This window comes from Callithrix jacchus, chromosome 9, assembly GCF_049354715.1.
Source record: "Callithrix jacchus isolate 240 chromosome 9, calJac240_pri, whole genome shotgun sequence".
Lineage (NCBI taxonomy): Eukaryota > Metazoa > Chordata > Mammalia > Primates > Cebidae > Callithrix > Callithrix jacchus.
The window spans coordinates 48,925,570-48,942,827 of record NC_133510.1 but is presented as its reverse complement, the minus strand read 5'-3'; the positions used below and the strand labels follow the sequence as shown (position 1 = coordinate 48,942,827).

At 42.4% G+C, this 17,258-nt stretch overlaps 1 protein-coding gene across 3 annotated transcripts in view; it reads right to left on the bottom strand.

Annotated features, from left to right (window-relative positions):
* The window catches only part of ST8SIA1 (ST8 alpha-N-acetyl-neuraminide alpha-2,8-sialyltransferase 1), a 150,601-nt gene extending 133,600 nt beyond the window's left edge, over nucleotides 1-17,001 (bottom strand). For all 3 annotated transcript variants that reach the window (XM_054238285.2, XM_054238284.2, XM_035256095.3), the window contains exon 1: nucleotides 15,770-17,001. In XM_054238285.2, the coding sequence (XP_054094260.2) occupies nucleotides 15,770-16,005 (236 nt within the window). In that variant the 5' untranslated portion in view covers nucleotides 16,006-17,001. The remainder of the gene's footprint in view (nucleotides 1-15,769) is intronic.
* Nucleotides 17,002-17,258: the final 257 nt, after the last annotated feature.

Below are 17,258 nucleotides of genomic sequence, written 5' to 3'. Positions count from 1 at the left end.
AAAATGGAGCTGATCTAGGGTTAAACTGACTGATAAAATCTGCATTAAAGCATCTAGCACAGCGCTTGCACACAGTTGGTACTCAATAAATGTTCATTAAATCTGAACTTAATTTTCCATATTGCATCTGTATTTTAAAAGTCCAAAGAGAATTTTTTGGACCACTTATAAGTTATAAATCTTAACATCTGATACACAAGGAGCGATCTTCTGGCTTCATCAGTTCTTTCCTTTCGTAACAGAATGTTCAGTGGAATTTTATGCTGGAATTATGGTTCAAGTGCAAGGCTGGAGATGCAGCTGCTGAGTATCCAGCATGAGTTGGGAGAGCCCCTCAACAAGATGGCCCTCAGCAGGGCTGGAGGAAGAGTCTGATTGGCAGTCCAGTGCCACCACCCCAATTGTCCCTCACCTTGGCCAACATGAAGGGAAAACTGGGAGCAAGAAGAACCTATTGAGAATGGGGATTCTTTGCTTCCCTGAAACAAATAGCAGCTCTATTACTTGGGAGGACCCAAGAGAATCAAGGTTGGAGCTATCTGTCCAGAGGAGCGTCATTCATCGTTCCCCGTTTGGAGTCTTCTTAGCTAGGGTATGTGTTGATCTGAGCATGAGCTTCCTAAGAAAGAAATAAAGGAAATTTTTTAAAAAGCAGTGAAGAGTGATTCTAAATGGTGAAGAGACAGTTTGAGACATTCATGGTAAGCCCTCTAAACAGGAGGTGAGGGGCTTGGCATCTCATTTGTAATGGGAAACCTTGATTTCTTGCTCAACAGGAAACAGTGGACTCAGTTGAGCATTCCCCAATGACACAGATCTGCAGAGATTCTTTAAGAAATGGTGTGCAACACATTGGATCTCTACAAATTATATGAATGTATTAAATTGTCACATGTACCCCAAAGCTATGCACATCTATAGTGCATCAATTTAAAGAAAGAAAAGAAACTTAGTGTACAAAACTTAAGCTTCACAAGGGTTCAAAGGCTTATCCAGGCGATAAGTATAACAGAGTGTGAGGATTTTTCTCTCTTATCTGAGAATTACAGTCAAAGCCTCACCCTGAGGCCAAGGTAGACTAAGTACCCCATCTTTTATGGTTACTACTCTACAGGTTATCTAACAGGACCAGTCCTGTCATCACCCAGCTGATTTATACTGGGGAAGGAGCTGCCTTGGGAGTGGTATGCTCTGCAGTGAAGCCACAGCCTTTCCACCCCCACAGAGAGGGAAGACAAGGGCTTTCCTTCCCTGCCAACACAGGAGAGGGGTAGAGGAAACTCCAAATTAATCACCTGTAAAGAAGTGGGGCCAGGTGTGGTGGCTTATGCCTGTAATCCCAGCACTTTGTGAGGCCGAGGCGGGATGATTGCTTGAGCCCAGAAGATCAAGACCAGCCTGGCAACATAGGGAGCCCCCTTCTCTACAGAGAGAAAAATAAAAAAATTGCCGGGCCTACAGTCCCAAGCACTTGGGAGGCTGAAGCAGGAGGATTGTTTGAGCCCAGGAAGGCTGCAGTGAGCTATGACTGCACCACTGCACTCCAGCAGAGAGAGACCCTGTCTCAACAAAAAAAAAGAAAGAAAAAGAAAGAAGGAAGGAAAAGAAAAGAAAGGAAGGAAGAAGGAAGGAAGGAAGGAAGGAAAAAGAAAGGAAAGAAAGAAAGAAAGAAAGAAAGAAAGAAAGAAAGAAAGAAAGAAAGAAAGAAAAAGAAAGAAAGAAAAAAAGAAAAAGAAAGAAAGAGAGTCTGAAGAACCAACCAGACACCAGGCACTTCACTCCTGCACTTCATTCCTGGATCTTTCATCTGGCTGCCCCTGCACTATGAAGAAAGGGGAAAGGTAAATGAGAAGGGAGATGGTGAGACTGAGAGGGGTAGGCAGGAAAGAGCCCTTTGGAGTGGCAAGGATAGGGGATCTCCCTGTGGATGGAGTGTTTATCAGGACCACCTAGGAAGGTTGCTCATCAGGTGAAAAAAACCAGAACACTTTGCCCTTACAAGACTGGGCAGGCAGGCAGGGTTCACAGTTTCACCATCCCCAACAGAGAAAGGGACTATGAATACTCCCAAACTGAAGAAGCAGCTCCTAGAAGAGGGCAGAGTGGGCTCCATCTCAGAGAAGGCTCTCTTCACCTTCCACCACAAGCTCCTAGATGTTCTAGAGCCTGAGCAAGTGGAGATGGTAGACACCAGAATGCTCACTGTGCTTTAAAATAAACAAACTGAGCTAAATACCAGAGTGAGACTGTCCCAAGAATCAAAGTAGATAAAAAACTTAATAAAACCTGACCAAATTGTTCAGAGACCCATTAGAGCCAGCTAATTGGGGTGGGGGTGGGGTCAGGAGGCAGATTTGACGTGGCACAGTTGGAGCACTTATTAGGAAACAATAAAGGGACTGTGTTTTTACCCCAAATTGAGACTCAGCTCACTGCTTACCGATCAGCTCACCAGAGTCTTGCTGCCAGCCCCTCCACCTCCTCTTCTTTGCTATTGCAGGGTGGCAGGTTGAGTTGAGAGAATAGTTGCTTACAAAGTGAGCAATCCCCATCGAAGCCAGCCTGCCGCTGTCTCTTTGATTCTTCCAATAATTGAGCTTTGTGTTTCCCCCATGGGCTCATGTATCTTTCAGCAAGATTTTCAAGTGCTTTTCCTCTCCCGCATTGCACATGTTGCATAGATTAGCAAGAGTCCAAAGATATCACACCACTGAACTAGATGAAGACCCCTGGCATCACAATCATGATTCAGGCCCCACACTAAATGGACCAGAGTTGTGATTGGGGCCCTTTCAGGACTGAATCAAGTATAGACAGACACAGCTGAGTTTTGAAAGCTAAGGCAAACCTGTGTTTGCTTTTCCTTCTATAGAAAGAAGTGGAGAGACTGAAGAATGCTTCTGCTCCTTTCACGACGTGTGCTACGTGCTTATTTGTCATATGGGGAAAGGCCTGCGTCCTCTTGGCTTATCACTGTGTTCTCAGTAACTAACATTGTTCATGGCAAACAGAAGGGCTCAAATACGTATTTGTTGGATAAAGGTATGAAGGAGTGAATAAATGAACTGGTAGTGAATATTTATTGCCTAGAGTCTTAATAATAGACAATAAGTGAAACTGCCCCTACAAGGTATTTAGACAGCTGTCTACCAGCCTTTCAGACAATCTGATGTTTGCATTCATCCAGCAAATACTCATTAGACATTTAGTAAAACTGTGACCAGGACCTTGAGACAGACAAATATCAACAAGACTCCATTTCTAGCCCCAAAGCACCAAAACAGCAGTATGTAGAGCCATTTCACACAGGTGAAAGGGAGTAGAAGGACCCAATACAGATTATACTGGGCAATGGCATTGCAATCACCAACACCGACTTCCAAAACATTGATCCAACAAAATATCATCATGAATTTTTTGTGCCTTTTTACGACACCTTCACCCTCCAGGTGAGTACGATCTGCTCCAGATTCATGCTCAAGACGTTTAATTTTCGTAAATAGGAAAATGACTCTCAAAATTAGAGTTGTGAAATATAATATTTCCATTTTATCTAAGACATTTTTCTCTTGAAATTTCTACCTTATCATGAAGTAAAAGTTCATTTTCCTTTTTAAATCACAGTTTTATTTCATTGCCAAAGTCCTAGAAGAAAGGTATTGCTTTTTAAATGGAGATAAAACACCATGCTAATTATCAGCTGTACTGTAATGGAGAGGACAACCATGACAAATAAAAGCACATGTACCACTGCACTAAATGAATTCCTCATAGCAGGGTCTCCGCAATGCTGAATGAAGAGTTTAGCTGTCACTGTACATATTCAGTTGCACAGGGATCTTTTTTCATTGTCTGACCTATTGTAAATCCACCTAAGGGAAATTTTACTATTTAATTTAACAATCATAGTATGTCTGCTATTTATGCAATCACTATGCACACTTAAAGAGGGAAAACCCCAAATCTACATTTAGACAAAGCCAAAGATTTTCTATGAACAACCAAAGATGCCAGATATAAGAATTGGTGTTTACTGTTGGTGGGGGTGTAAATTAGTTCAAACATTGTGGAAGATAGTGTGGCAATTCCTCAAAGACATAGAGGCAGAAATACCATTTGACCCAGCAATTCCATTATTGGTTATATACCCAAAGGAATATAAATCATTCTATTATAAAGATACATGCACGCATATGTTCATTGCAGCACTGTTCACAACAGCAAAGTCATGGAATCAACCTAAACGCCTGTCAATGATAGACTGGATAAAGAAAGTGTGGTACATAAACACCATGGAATACTATGCAGCCGTGAAAAGGAATGAGATCATGTCCTTTGCAGTGACACGGATGGAGTTGGAAGCCATTATTATCAAACTAACCCAGGAACAGAAAAACAAACACCACACGTTCTCACGTGTAAGTGAAAGCTGGTGAATGAGAACACATGGACACATGGGGGAAGGAACAACAACACACCTGTCAGGGGTGGGGGGAGGTGGGGGAAGGAAGAACATCAGGAAGAATAGCTAATGAATACTGGGCTTAATGCCCGAGTAATGGATGATCTGTGGAGTAAACCACTATGGCACACATTTACTTGTGAAACAAACCTGCATATCCTGCACATGAGCCCCTGAACTTAAAAGTTGAAAAAAAAGGAAAAAACCATTATAGAATTAAGTCAACTTAAAGTCATGAAATGACAGCGTTATTATCATAAAATAGTAAATAAACTAATTTTCCGACCAAGATCATTGGTTAAATACATTTAATGATATTCACATGATGGAAAATTATGCAAGCTTTAAAATGTAAATCTGGGCTAATGTTTAATGGCATGGAAGAAATGCTTGTAGTAGCATTCATTTTAAGTGAATAAATTCAAGAAAAAGTTTTTTTTTTAAAGAATTGGTATTTAAAACTAAAAATGTGAAAACATTAATTCTAGAAATTTATACCAAGAAAATAAACAGGTACGTGTTTAAGATGTACACAAAACGATGTTCACCACGTCGTTATTTATAAAAGTAAGAAACTGCAATATAAATATCCAGTAACAGTAGATTAATTAAATAAATTTGCATCTACCCTAACAATGGAAAATCTTACAGCTGTTAGAAGAGATCATGTAGACTGCACATACTATCACTAGAAAAATATTTGTGATGTACTGTACATTATATTTTTCTTTTATTTACACACACATTGGTATTGAATGATCCAGAAGAATATAAACCAAAATATTAGCGATGTTTGTTAAATGTCACTTTTACAAATGAAAATAGTGTTGCTTTGATTCTTTAAATACCAACCTTGAGAAAGTACAGATTTTTAAAGAGGCTTTTTAATTTCCTATGCTCAGCTATTCCACAGATACATATGAAGAAATCGCTCAAAAAAAGTATAATGTAAATTTGTCAGCAGCAAAAATAGATTTGAATAATCTTTTTTAAAAGTATTCTTTATGATAACACTTGGACAATGAATAGTTATTTTTCCAAAATAAAAAATTATAAAGCTATTTTTTCACAAGTTTGTATATTAAAAAATATTTAATTGTATGAGAAAATACTAAAGGGTTTGATTGAATAAAAGAGGATTTAAAATTAAATATACAGAATACATTCAATTTAGTAATACACACATGCAAACAAATGTACATGAAAAAGACTGTTTACAATGAGTACTTCTGAGTGAGGGAATTTGAGCAGGCTTTTCCTTCTTTTTACTAAACTTAAAAATTTTCTACAGTAATTATGTATTTTTTCCAAAATCAGACAAATAATAAACGCTATAAATTGTTTAAATGAACATGGGGGACATAAAATCATGGACTATATATGTTTATTTTATCCATAATGGAAACACACACTTTGTTCTAAAAGGCTCTTTTCTCATTACAGTCACCTGGAAATCTCTGGTCGTGTCCTCTGTGCTTAACATTTGAAAAATGGAGAATGTGTGGTTCTGAGTTAGTTCATTTCCACTTCCTCCTGGCACCTAATTAGTGCAACACAGCTCTTACGGTCTTGCCTGCTTCCCTCTCATGCAATGCGACGGCTAGAAGACAGTTCAACGGAAAGGGGAAAAAAATCTATGGCTTCAACTCATTATCATTATCCAAAACAGACAAACCACAACCAACCCTTGGAATCCCACATTACTCAATTTCTTACGGATTTAATGAATGAAACTAGAAATCTCCTCTTACCTGTGGAGGATACATTCCAAGACCCCCAGTGGATGTCTAAAATTTCAGATGACACCAAGCCTTATATACTGCTTTTTGCTATTTTTTCCTGTACACACATACCTATGATAAAATTTGATTTATAAATTAGGCACAGTTAGAGATTAACAATAATAGCTAATAATAATACGGAACAATTACAACAATACACCTGCATCATCTCTCTTGCATTTTGGGGCCATTACTGAAGTAAAATAAGTGTTCCTTGAACACAAGCACGGTGATTCCACAACCAAGATGGGTATTAGGTGACTCATGGGCAGCAAGTGTCAACAGTATGGAATCGCTGAATGAAGGGAAGAGTCACATCCCAAGCAGGATGTAGTGGGAAAAAGTGAGATCTCATCACACTACTCAAAACAAAGCACGATTTAAAACTTATGAATTGTTTACTTGCAGAATTTTCCATTTAATGTTTTTGGACCAAATTAACCATAGGCAACTGAAGCCATAGAAAGCAGAACCATAGATATGGGAAAACTGCTGTTAATTAGCCTATAAATGTTATCAAATCAGGGACCAGGCCTTGTATTGATCACTGTATTGCCAGCATCTAGCTGGTACATGATAGGCATTCAGCAAACGTGGTTGAATGAATGATTGCAATTAGTTGATTTATTGCTGAGCTCTTCTGCCTTCCATAAAATTTTGCAGGCCATAATACAGCACCCTCAACACTAACTGTAAAAAAAGAGGGTGTATCACAAGGTCACATTTCATTTTCTTTTACTGAAAGTACAATTAATAGGCATAGAATGTGTCCAAAGACATAATTTTTCTCTTTATTATGGACTAATAATTAGCAATTATTCAGCATCTAATGCTCTCAAGGTAACTACTGCCACCTGTGGCTAAGGCTCAGGAAGACCATGTACATTGTTCAATGTCACAAAGTTAATACTAAATGACAGAACCAGGATTAGATCCTGATCTCTGGGACTTCAAAGTCCAGACATTTTCCAGGGGGGAACAAACTTCCTGTCATCCCACCCAGCCAGGTGAGGATGGCTGTGGGTTCTACATTAGTTATCTGATTTAATTATCATCACAAATCTATGAAGTAGATTAGCACATTACACTCATTTTTCAGTTGACACAACAAAGGTACAAAGACATTAAGTAACCTGCCCAAGGTCACACAGCTCCTGATAGAACCAGGTCAGAATGAGAAGCTAAAATAGATTATTTTCCAGAAATCTATCAAATCCATTATGAGAGTGCATTAATGATACATAGTCATCATTATTTCCAAGATGATTCCCAACTTTGTCAAAAGACTAACTGGCCATACTCTACACTAACTTGCGTAATTATTCAATTGATCCAACTAGTTTCCTAAAATCCTTTGCTCTCAAAGGAAGACTGATGGACTCCCAAGTTGCCAAAAAAAAAAAAAACCCCACTATAATTTTCCACTTGAGTATTGATTATACAGTACATACCAAAAACTCTCCAACCACCTCCATTTGCAAGGCAGAGAACAAAAGCACAACTGTATCGAATATTGAGAAGTTACAAGCAAACCAACAAACTGATAAAACATGTCCCATTCTCCTCCCTTGACAAGTACACCTGCATAACAATCTGGAATGCCACATTCACATTCAGACTTCTGAAACTCCAGGAAGTTTGGTCCTGCAACCTAGAGACACAGGGCAAGCCTACCTCACATGCATATGTGGGCTCCAAGGCACCATGACAAAGTGCCTTTCACAATGTCCCCTTCCCTCAAAGAGCTTTCCCTTGGCCATCCCTTTTGTGCCCTCTGGTGTGTGGTATAGGACTGTACATACTGGGGGTGGAAGGGGAAGCCACTCTCAGGGAGAAGATTGGGGAAGATGCCCCACCCAGGCAGGCAGGCTGGCTGTGGAAGTAGACTTTAGAAAGGTCCCATTAAGACACTACCTCAAAGGGTGCAACCAGAGAAAAAGAAGGATGTGGCCCCTTGAAGTATAGGGCACAGAGCACAGACCCCTCTCACCAGGGGAACACTAATGAAAACAGCTCTTACATGTACTTTCAACAGAGACGTTAACTTAAATAAATATCCTAAAACACCTCCCCTCTCCCGACCCTCCTCTGACCAAGACTTATTTATGAAGTACAGTTCATTCAGTCCTCTCCCAGGAGGACTTCTCTAGCAACTCAGGCCCACAGAGACACCTCCTTTCTCTAAACAGTCATAGCATTTACATTGCAGTTTCCAAATTTAGTTCTTAATTACACATACTTTCAAGGTTTCTTAAATCCTGTCAGTTGGGCAGGTTTTGTTTCTGTAAATCAGTGGTTCTCAATCAGGGGCAATTTTCCCCCCAGGGGGTATTTTGCCAAGTCTGGAGACCTATTGGGTTGTCTCATTTAGTGGACAGAGGTCAGGGAAGCTGCTGAAAAGTCGACAATGTGCTGGAGAGCTCTCCACAGCAAAGCAGCGTGCCACCTAAAACATCAGGAGGGTTGAGACTAAGAACCTCTGCTCTAGAGTAAGAGCTCTTTGAAAATACAGAGGATGCTTTCTCCTCTGATCTGCCACACTGCCAAACAGAGTGCTGGACACACAATAGGTCTCATTAAATATTAGTCGACCAAACCACAATGAGATACCATCTCACACCAGTTAGAATGGTGATCATTAAAAAAATCAGGAGACAAGAGATGCTGGAGAGGATGTGGAGAAATAGGAACACTTTTACACTGTTGGTGGGAATGTAAATTAGTTCAACCATTGTTGGAAGACAGTGTGGTGATTCCTCAAGGATCTAGAAATAGAAATACCATTTGACCCAGCAAACCCATTACTGTGTATATACCCGAAGGATTAGAAATCATTCTATTATAAAGACATATGCACACATATGTTTATTGCAGCACTGTTCACAATAGCAAAGACTTGGAACCAACCCAAATGCCCATCAATGATAGACTGGATAAAGAAAATGTGGCACATATACACCATGGAATACTATGCAGCCATAAAAAAGGATGCGTTCATGTCCTTTGCAGGAACATGGATGAAGCTGGAAACCGTCATTCTCAGCAAACTAATACAAGAACATAAATGTTCCACATCACATGTTCTCACTCAGGAGTGGAACAATGAGAACACATGGACACAGGGAGGGGAACATCACACACTGGGGCCTATCGGGAGGTAGGGGGATAGGGGAGGAATAGCATTAGAAATCCCTAATGTAGATGACCAGGTGATAGATGCTGCAGACCACCATGGCACATGTATACCTATGTAACAAAACTGCACGTTCTGCAAGTTCTTTAAGTACCCCGGAACTTAAAGTACAATAAAAAAAAGAGTTGTTGACTGATTGAGTGGCCATCTGGTTCCACACCACCCTAAGCAATCATTCACATGATATCTAAGAAAAATTTAGTGTGCCAGGGACCATCCTGGGCTTTGGGAATGCAACTATGAATGAGGCACAGTTCCCGCCTGTGAGAAACTTAAAATTTAGCAGGGAAGGCAGGCAAGAGCACTTGCATTTTTAATACAGCAAGATCAATGCACCCGTTGCTACCAGTTATTTGCATATTTCTCTGTTTATTTTCTGTCTCACATCATTAGCCTATAAATTCCAAGAAAGCAAAAATTTTGTTTAGTTCAAGCTACAGACACAGTATCTCCTATAGTAGACACAGAGTGACAGGTATTTTGGATAACCGAAAACATTACAATCATATGTAGCATGGTATAAAAAAAGAGACAATAAGCTTCTAAGCCCAGCCTGGAAGGGAGGAAGGAGTAAGGGAAGCTGCCTTGAGAACTAACAAGGACCGAGCATTCATTACATGCTGGAAATAGTTCTAAGCATTTTCAACACATTATCTAATCTGATTCTTATAACAATCCTATAAGAAGCTGAATTCTACAGACAGAGAAATGAGCAATGAAGGCTGATTTGCTCAAGAACACAGCAAGTGATGAAATCAGGATTTGAACACAGCTGACTTCAGAACCTGTGCCCTTAACCACTATAATGCACGGTCAAGAGATGAGAGGGAACTGGCCAGGAAAAAGGCAGGAAGATGCGGTCTTAAAGTCAAGTCATTCCAGGTGGAGGGGATAGCTCGAGCAAAACCAATATAGCCTGGCCTATTTCAGGAACCATAACGATTCCAATATTAGCAAAGATTACAAAGGAAAACTAATGAAAGATGACATTGGAGAAGTAATCAGAGCCAAATCATGAGAGAGATGTATACAGCATTGCTTCGTTTATCCAAAATTAACAGGGAACAAGCATGAGGTTTAGAATTAAATAGCTCCAGGTTGGAAATCAAGCTCCATCATTTTGTTCATGGATCTCTCTAAACCTCCATATCCTTATCTGTAAAACAAGGAACATACACAAACCTACTTTGTAAGGTTGCTTTGGGCACAGAAAAACATATATAAGTGCTAAGAACTGGGCCTGGTATATTTTATGTATCCAATAAATGTTAGTGATTTGTTTTTACTATTGCGATTACTAGGGACGGAATTTTTCCACATTTATAAATTTGCAACATAATTGTAGTGTATTTTCTTGAGCACCAAAACTCATTCAACCATCTTTTTCCTAAACTACCTTTTCAAAGTGAATTCCACAAATCCCCAACTTACAAACACTAAACTTACATTTTATCTGTACAGATGGCTGCACGTACACTCCCCATTCTCAATGCCCTTCTCCTACCACCAGGACAACTATGGAAATTTCTGAGCTTTTATCATCCCTGGATTCAAAAATAGAGAAATAAGAGAGGCCACATGAAGGTGGAACTGCTGAAAGTAGTCGTTTGTTCAGAATTTTGGAAAAGACAGAACTTGACTGCTAAGAGTAATGGTTACCACCCAGTGAGTCAACAGAATTTTCAAAACAACAACTTGGCTGTGTTAACCTCTATTCTGTTTCCCAAACCCACTGGTAACAGTGACGTGTCGTCTCTGCTAATGGCTAACCCGCAGCCAATACCCTCAGATCCTTGATGTTTGTCCATTTCTAATGAGCCACATCTAAAGTACCTTCAAAGATTCCTGGCTTCATCTTACCACCCAGCCAACATTTCTGTGGTGGTCTCCATGGGTGACTTCATAACTTTCCATACAATAAACACACCAGGCACTTGCAAATCCCTCCGCCTTCACCTTCGCTGTCCTCTCTGCCTGGAATATACTTCCATCCTCATCTCTTGCCACCATGCCACCCTACCATCCTTCGAGACTTACTCCAAACACCACCTCCTCTCTGAAACCCAGTTGCCCTCCCTTCAGTAGAATTAAATGTCATGTTCTGGGAACATCCCCAGCACTTAGCTGGTGTTTCTATTGTTATAACAATCACGTATTAAACAGAGATATGTGGCAAGCATCATACTAGGTGCTGTCTATATGACAGCATGTAATTTTCACCACAAACTTATAAGACATTTTTACAAGCCCCAGGTTTCCAACCATGTTCTGACAGCTCCCAAATCCACAAGGTTTTCACTCTGCTATTTCACTTTCACAAGGTTTCCTCTCTGTGATAGCCCTATTTCCAGTTCATTGATTATATACATTACTCATCTTTTCCATGGGATTATAGCAACTCTCTTGAACACCGGGGCATGCTCATTTTCATAAATGTGGATAATAATGTATCCACTTTTACAAGATTCTTATGAGGATTAAATGAGACAATACATACTAGCATAGTGTGAGGCAGATACAAGCACCTAATAACTTGTTAGTTTAATTGTTACTATTATTGTTACCATGCCAGGTGCCAAGAATAAAATCTTGCACATAAATTCTGAGCTCTGGTTCATTTCTGAGGAGCAAATGAAATGGGTGAGGATCTGATGGAAGAAACTAACCATGCTTTGGTTTGGCATTTCCCACAATACCACTCAATCAGACACAACAAGAATGAAAACAGTTTCTATGATAGGATCTATTGATTTCTTTATCTAAACCATATCAGCATTACGAAAACTTCCTGTTCCGTTCAGAACTCTTACAGCTTTCTTACTCTTTCTGCCACCTCCTATGCAGTTTGACAAGGTTCTCCTCTGAGAATTCAGTACATATCAGGTTCTCAGCTGGAAGAAGAAAATTACAAAAATAAATGGAAGCACAGAGGGCAAAATAAAATCTGAAATTTTGGTGTTTATAAACAGAGTAAACACTCTCTTTTCTCTTCACAGAATTTAACTGTATGTTAAGTCATTGCATTTATTTAATCATGGGTCAATCATCCTCTATTAGGAAGTAAGCTCTTAGTAGAGGAGGCTATCTATCCATCCTATTCACTGCTCTCCCCCGGGGCCTAATACATATCATGAAATGTTGGTTGACTGACTGATTGCAAATATTTGTATTTATGTATGTACATACGTATATATTTTTAGGTATATATGACATCATTCCATGACTTCTGAATAAATGGGCATATAGCTCCACATATAAGTGCACTTTGTGCATTTGTGTGCATATATTTGTATTTATGCAGAAGAGGTTTCAGACTGGAGAAAAACAGATGCTTGTTTGTCAAAGTCGTGTCTCCTTAACATGATAATGGCTTCTGACGGACCTGTCTAATATTTAACAAATATATGCTAACAATCCAAATGTTAAAGAACATTAACTGTGCACGTAAAAAATACTTAAACCATGAAACTTCTCCTACCTTTCAAAATGTCTTGTCCCTGTTTATTAGCATAAGTGTATCTGGCTGCGGAGAGGGGTAGGGACCAATAACGTTTCTCTGTAAATCTGGCTGGAGGAACATTCCAAATTCTCACGGGCTGGCCAGATTTCCTCATTTAGGTAGTAACATATACCAGAAATTATAATTTATAACAATTATAAAGCAATCATTTTCTGCGTATGCAATGTACCAGATACTCGGCATCAGTTTTTATTTAAAATTTAAACTTTATGGCCAAGCACGGTGGCTCACGCCTGTAATTCCAGCACTTTGGGAGGCCACAGTGAGCGGGTAACAAGGTAAAGAGTTCAAGACCACTCTGGCCGGCCGGGAGCGGTGGCTCGAGCCTATAATCCCAGCACTTTGGGAGGCCGAGGTGGCTGGATCACGAGGTCAAGAGATCGAGATCATCCTGGTCAACGAGGTGAAACCCCGTCTCTACTAAAAGTACAAAAATTAGCTGGGCATGGTGGCGTGTGCCTGTAATCCCAGCTACTCGGGAGGGTGAGGCAGGAGAATTGCTTGAACCCAGAAGGCGGAGGTTGCGGTGAGCCAAGATCGTGCCATCGCACTCCAGTCTGGGTAACAACAGTGAAACTCGGTCTCAAGAAAAAAAAAAGACCACCCTGGCCAAGATGGTCAAGCCTCATCTCTACTAAAATACAAAAATTAGCTGCAGTCCCAGCTACTCAAGAGGCTGAGGCAGGAGAATCGTTTGTACCTGGGTGGCAGAGGTTGCAGCGAGCCAAGATTGCGCCATTACACTCCTCCAGCCTGGGCAACAGGGCGAGACTCCGTCTCAAAAAAAAGAAATTAAACTTTATAACAATCCTGCAATGTATATAAACAAGAAAGCCAGAACTCAAAAAATATAGTAACTTGCCAAAGATTCTCTGCTGTTTATGTAGTCACGGTATACTCAGTATACACATTCAGAATTCTACTCTGAAGCTCAAACTTGTTTCAATAAGCAATGGTGCTTTTTACACGGTTTTATAGACGCTAACTTTGAGGGATATGTGTTTAGGTAGTTTTTATAGTGTATGGGTTTTAACAAGTAATTCTCTGCACATAGAGACCAGACCAAATAACAGTCAAACACACTGAAGATTACTCCAGGCTACAGAAAGCAAGGAGCAAATGTGTCTCAGAAACTATCAGTCTGCGTTTCTCAGAATACGAAGCATTTTCCACTTGATTGTGTCCTCTAACAAGAAATCTATTCTTTAACAGGGCTTCATTATTCCTCCTCCTATATTAAAAAAAAAATGAACTCTTTCATTGCAAACCAATGGGAAGTTCTTAACTCATTTCCTTACATCACTTGACATGAAAGTGCTTTCTGTCTTAGAGAAAAGCATTGCTGGATGTGATGTCTTTTGCCAGCTTTTGAGTCCCACAATCAATACTGTGAAGGAAAGAAAAAATTAACCCTTAGATACTTTTAGGAAGAGTGGGGTTATTTTTAAATTCAATGATGATAGAGTTCTAAAAAGAGAAGGAAAGCCCTTCCTTCCAAGGAGAATGCAATTGCCTTCCTCTAAACAAACTGGCTCTATTATCTTCTTAACCCTCTTTCCAGGAGGAGGCATAAGAAGGAGAGGGAAATCCGATGTTTAAAAGTTTTTTTTTTTAAAAATGCATAGATGCACATGAATATTTGTAAATAACTGCAGTGAAAAATGTTGATGTTGGAACTCACCTGCCCCTGCACTGATTAGAAAGATCCTCTGCAGAGCAGAGGAGGGCATTTCCCACCCAGACCACTACAATCACAGGAAGAAGCCAACCACAGTATCATCAGCCCCAGGGACTAAAGGTGAAAGGGGCACCTGGCAGTGGTGGAAGCACTAATGTGTTCCCTCAACATGTCTGGGGAGGTGGAGAGAAAGGGGAAGCAGTTCCGCTTTCCCTTCAATCTAACTACACAACCCCTGCTGCCAGGAACTTACTTTTTGACATTTAATCTAAAATTCCCAGAAAGGAAGGGAATCTAGAACCTCTGAATGATCCACAGAGTTCTGATTTCCAACCTGGCTTGGGGGTTTTGTTTGTGTTCTGACCTCAAGTGCCTACCTAAAGTACATATCCCGTCTTCCAGAGGCATCCACAGTCTAAGCCAATAAAAGGAGCTGGGAGCTCTGGAGCTTTAAGTGATGAAAATTCCAGCCCCCGCAGGTAAAAAGTAATGACCTTGGGGAAGTTACTCATCCTTCTAAGAATCAAGTTGTGGTCAGCAAGATGAGATAATAATACTGGAAAGTTGAGATTTCAACACAAAAATTGCACAGTGACGTCTCTTAGTAGGACGTCAGTAAGTGCTAGGCAGTTGCTGTGGGCACACTGCACAAAGCTGCGGGATCTGTCCATGTTTCCACTGCCCATCACTCCCACCTTGGGGATTTATGTTACCGAATATGCACCGCACCTCGGGGAGATGTCTTTTACCTGCTTCTTGTTTTCTACAGCTTCAAATGTCTGCAGAGCCCAAGAGATAAATCCTCATTAAGTGCAAGAGACTAAGTTATACTGGGTTCTCCTTCCCTCTGGTTATCCGCAAATTGTTACATACAAGTCCAGCTTGGGAAGAAATGCGTAGAGTCTTTACGTGCGCAAAGCAGGTGTCTGTATATCTGTGGGGGTCGGGGATGGGAAAGGGACTCTGAATAAGTCTCCAGGTTGGGAATGGCACAAATGGAGGGAAGGGACAAGAAAGAGCGGATGAAAGGGACGTCTCAGCGAGGCGGTACAAGGCAGACCTCACAGGTGACCCTGTCCTCTGCACACCGGGAGGAAAGGACGCTAGAGGGGAGGAGCCGCGAGGGCAGGAGTACCTGAACGCTCTGGCCGCGGTCTGGTTCCTCCTCCACGCCGTGCCCTGCTGCAGCACCCCCTGCACGATCTCCTTCTCGTTAGGCAGCCGGTAGACGGGGAAGATGTAGAGCCAGCAAAGGACCACGACACAGAGGGCACTGGCTCCCATGGGGAGCCGGGTCCGCGGGAACTTCCACGCCAGTACAGCCATGGCCCCTCTAGACGTTTGTCGCCGGGCCCGCCGGCAAGGGCTCATCTCAGCCCCGGCGTCCCAGGGGCGGGGGCCGGGGCCTCAGCACAAAGCTATGCGAAGTGGCAGCAGAGGGTCCCCCACCGCCGGCCCCCCATGCACACACACCTTTCGGTTTCCTGCTTGCAAAGGCACGCACTCTTCTTCGGCACCGTCGGCCCCAAAGGTCAGAGCAAGGATTTTTTTAAATGCAACTTTTCCAAGGATTTCTTCTAGGGGAAGTGGCTGGGGGGCAAGTCACGATCTATGGCCATGGTCGTTTCCCCTGCAGAAGGCGGCGCTGGGGTCTCCAAAAGCGCAGAGAGCGGCGGCGGCGAGTAGCTCCCGCCGGTTCTGCAGCATCACAGTCGCCCTAGGCGAGGGTCCGGGAAAAGGTTCGGCTCTCTCTCAGACATTTGGCCCGATGCGTCCCCTTGTCCCCTTCCGGGCGATGCTCCTGCGCCCTTCGCCGCCTCCCGCGCTGCTGCGCCCCCAAGCAACCCCCCCCACCCCAGACGCGCTCTCCGCGCCGCGCCAAGTCCTTGGAAATTTCCACGGCTGCCCGGGACCGCTATCCTGCCCCGGGCTTCTCCGCCTCGCCCGCCAGGACCCTCGCTCCCCACCCCTCCCGGAGAAGAAAAGAACTCGCTCTCATCAGTTAATTCAGCGGCGCGCCGCAGCCTTCCGCTGCGCCCCGGACTTCGCAGACAAACGCCCGGGGATTGGTGGAAATCAAGGTCTCCCCCTCCCTCCCCCACTGGCAAAATTGCCTCCTTCGACCCGTTGTGAGAGCCGCGACACTCGCCCAGAGCGCGCACCCCTCACTCGTACCCTTGTTCTTTGGAGATAACGGCAGACAATAAAAAACAACAGCACCCCGCCAATAGAAATAGATCCGTCCTCGAGTGTGGCGGAGACTGGCTAATATCCTGACCCTTCGACACAAGGCCGGTGTGCACAGGCTGTCACCCTGCTGCCGTCACCCTCGTCTTTCTCTAACTGGTTGGATATTAACCCGCAGCCAGGCGCGAGGAGGCTGGCGGAGATTTATTCCTTCCTGGGCTCCCACCCCCATTAGCCGGTCCGGGAGCCGCGGCCCGCGTGCGCGCACGCGTACACACACACACACACACACACACACACACACACACGGACGCTCACGGACTCCAGCGAGCGCGCGCACGAGGCGGTGCGTGCACTCCGGGGTCCGCCACCTCGCCGGGAAAGGCACTGCTGCAACCAGATGTGCAGGCAGCTGGTGCCCAAACACTAGACCTCAA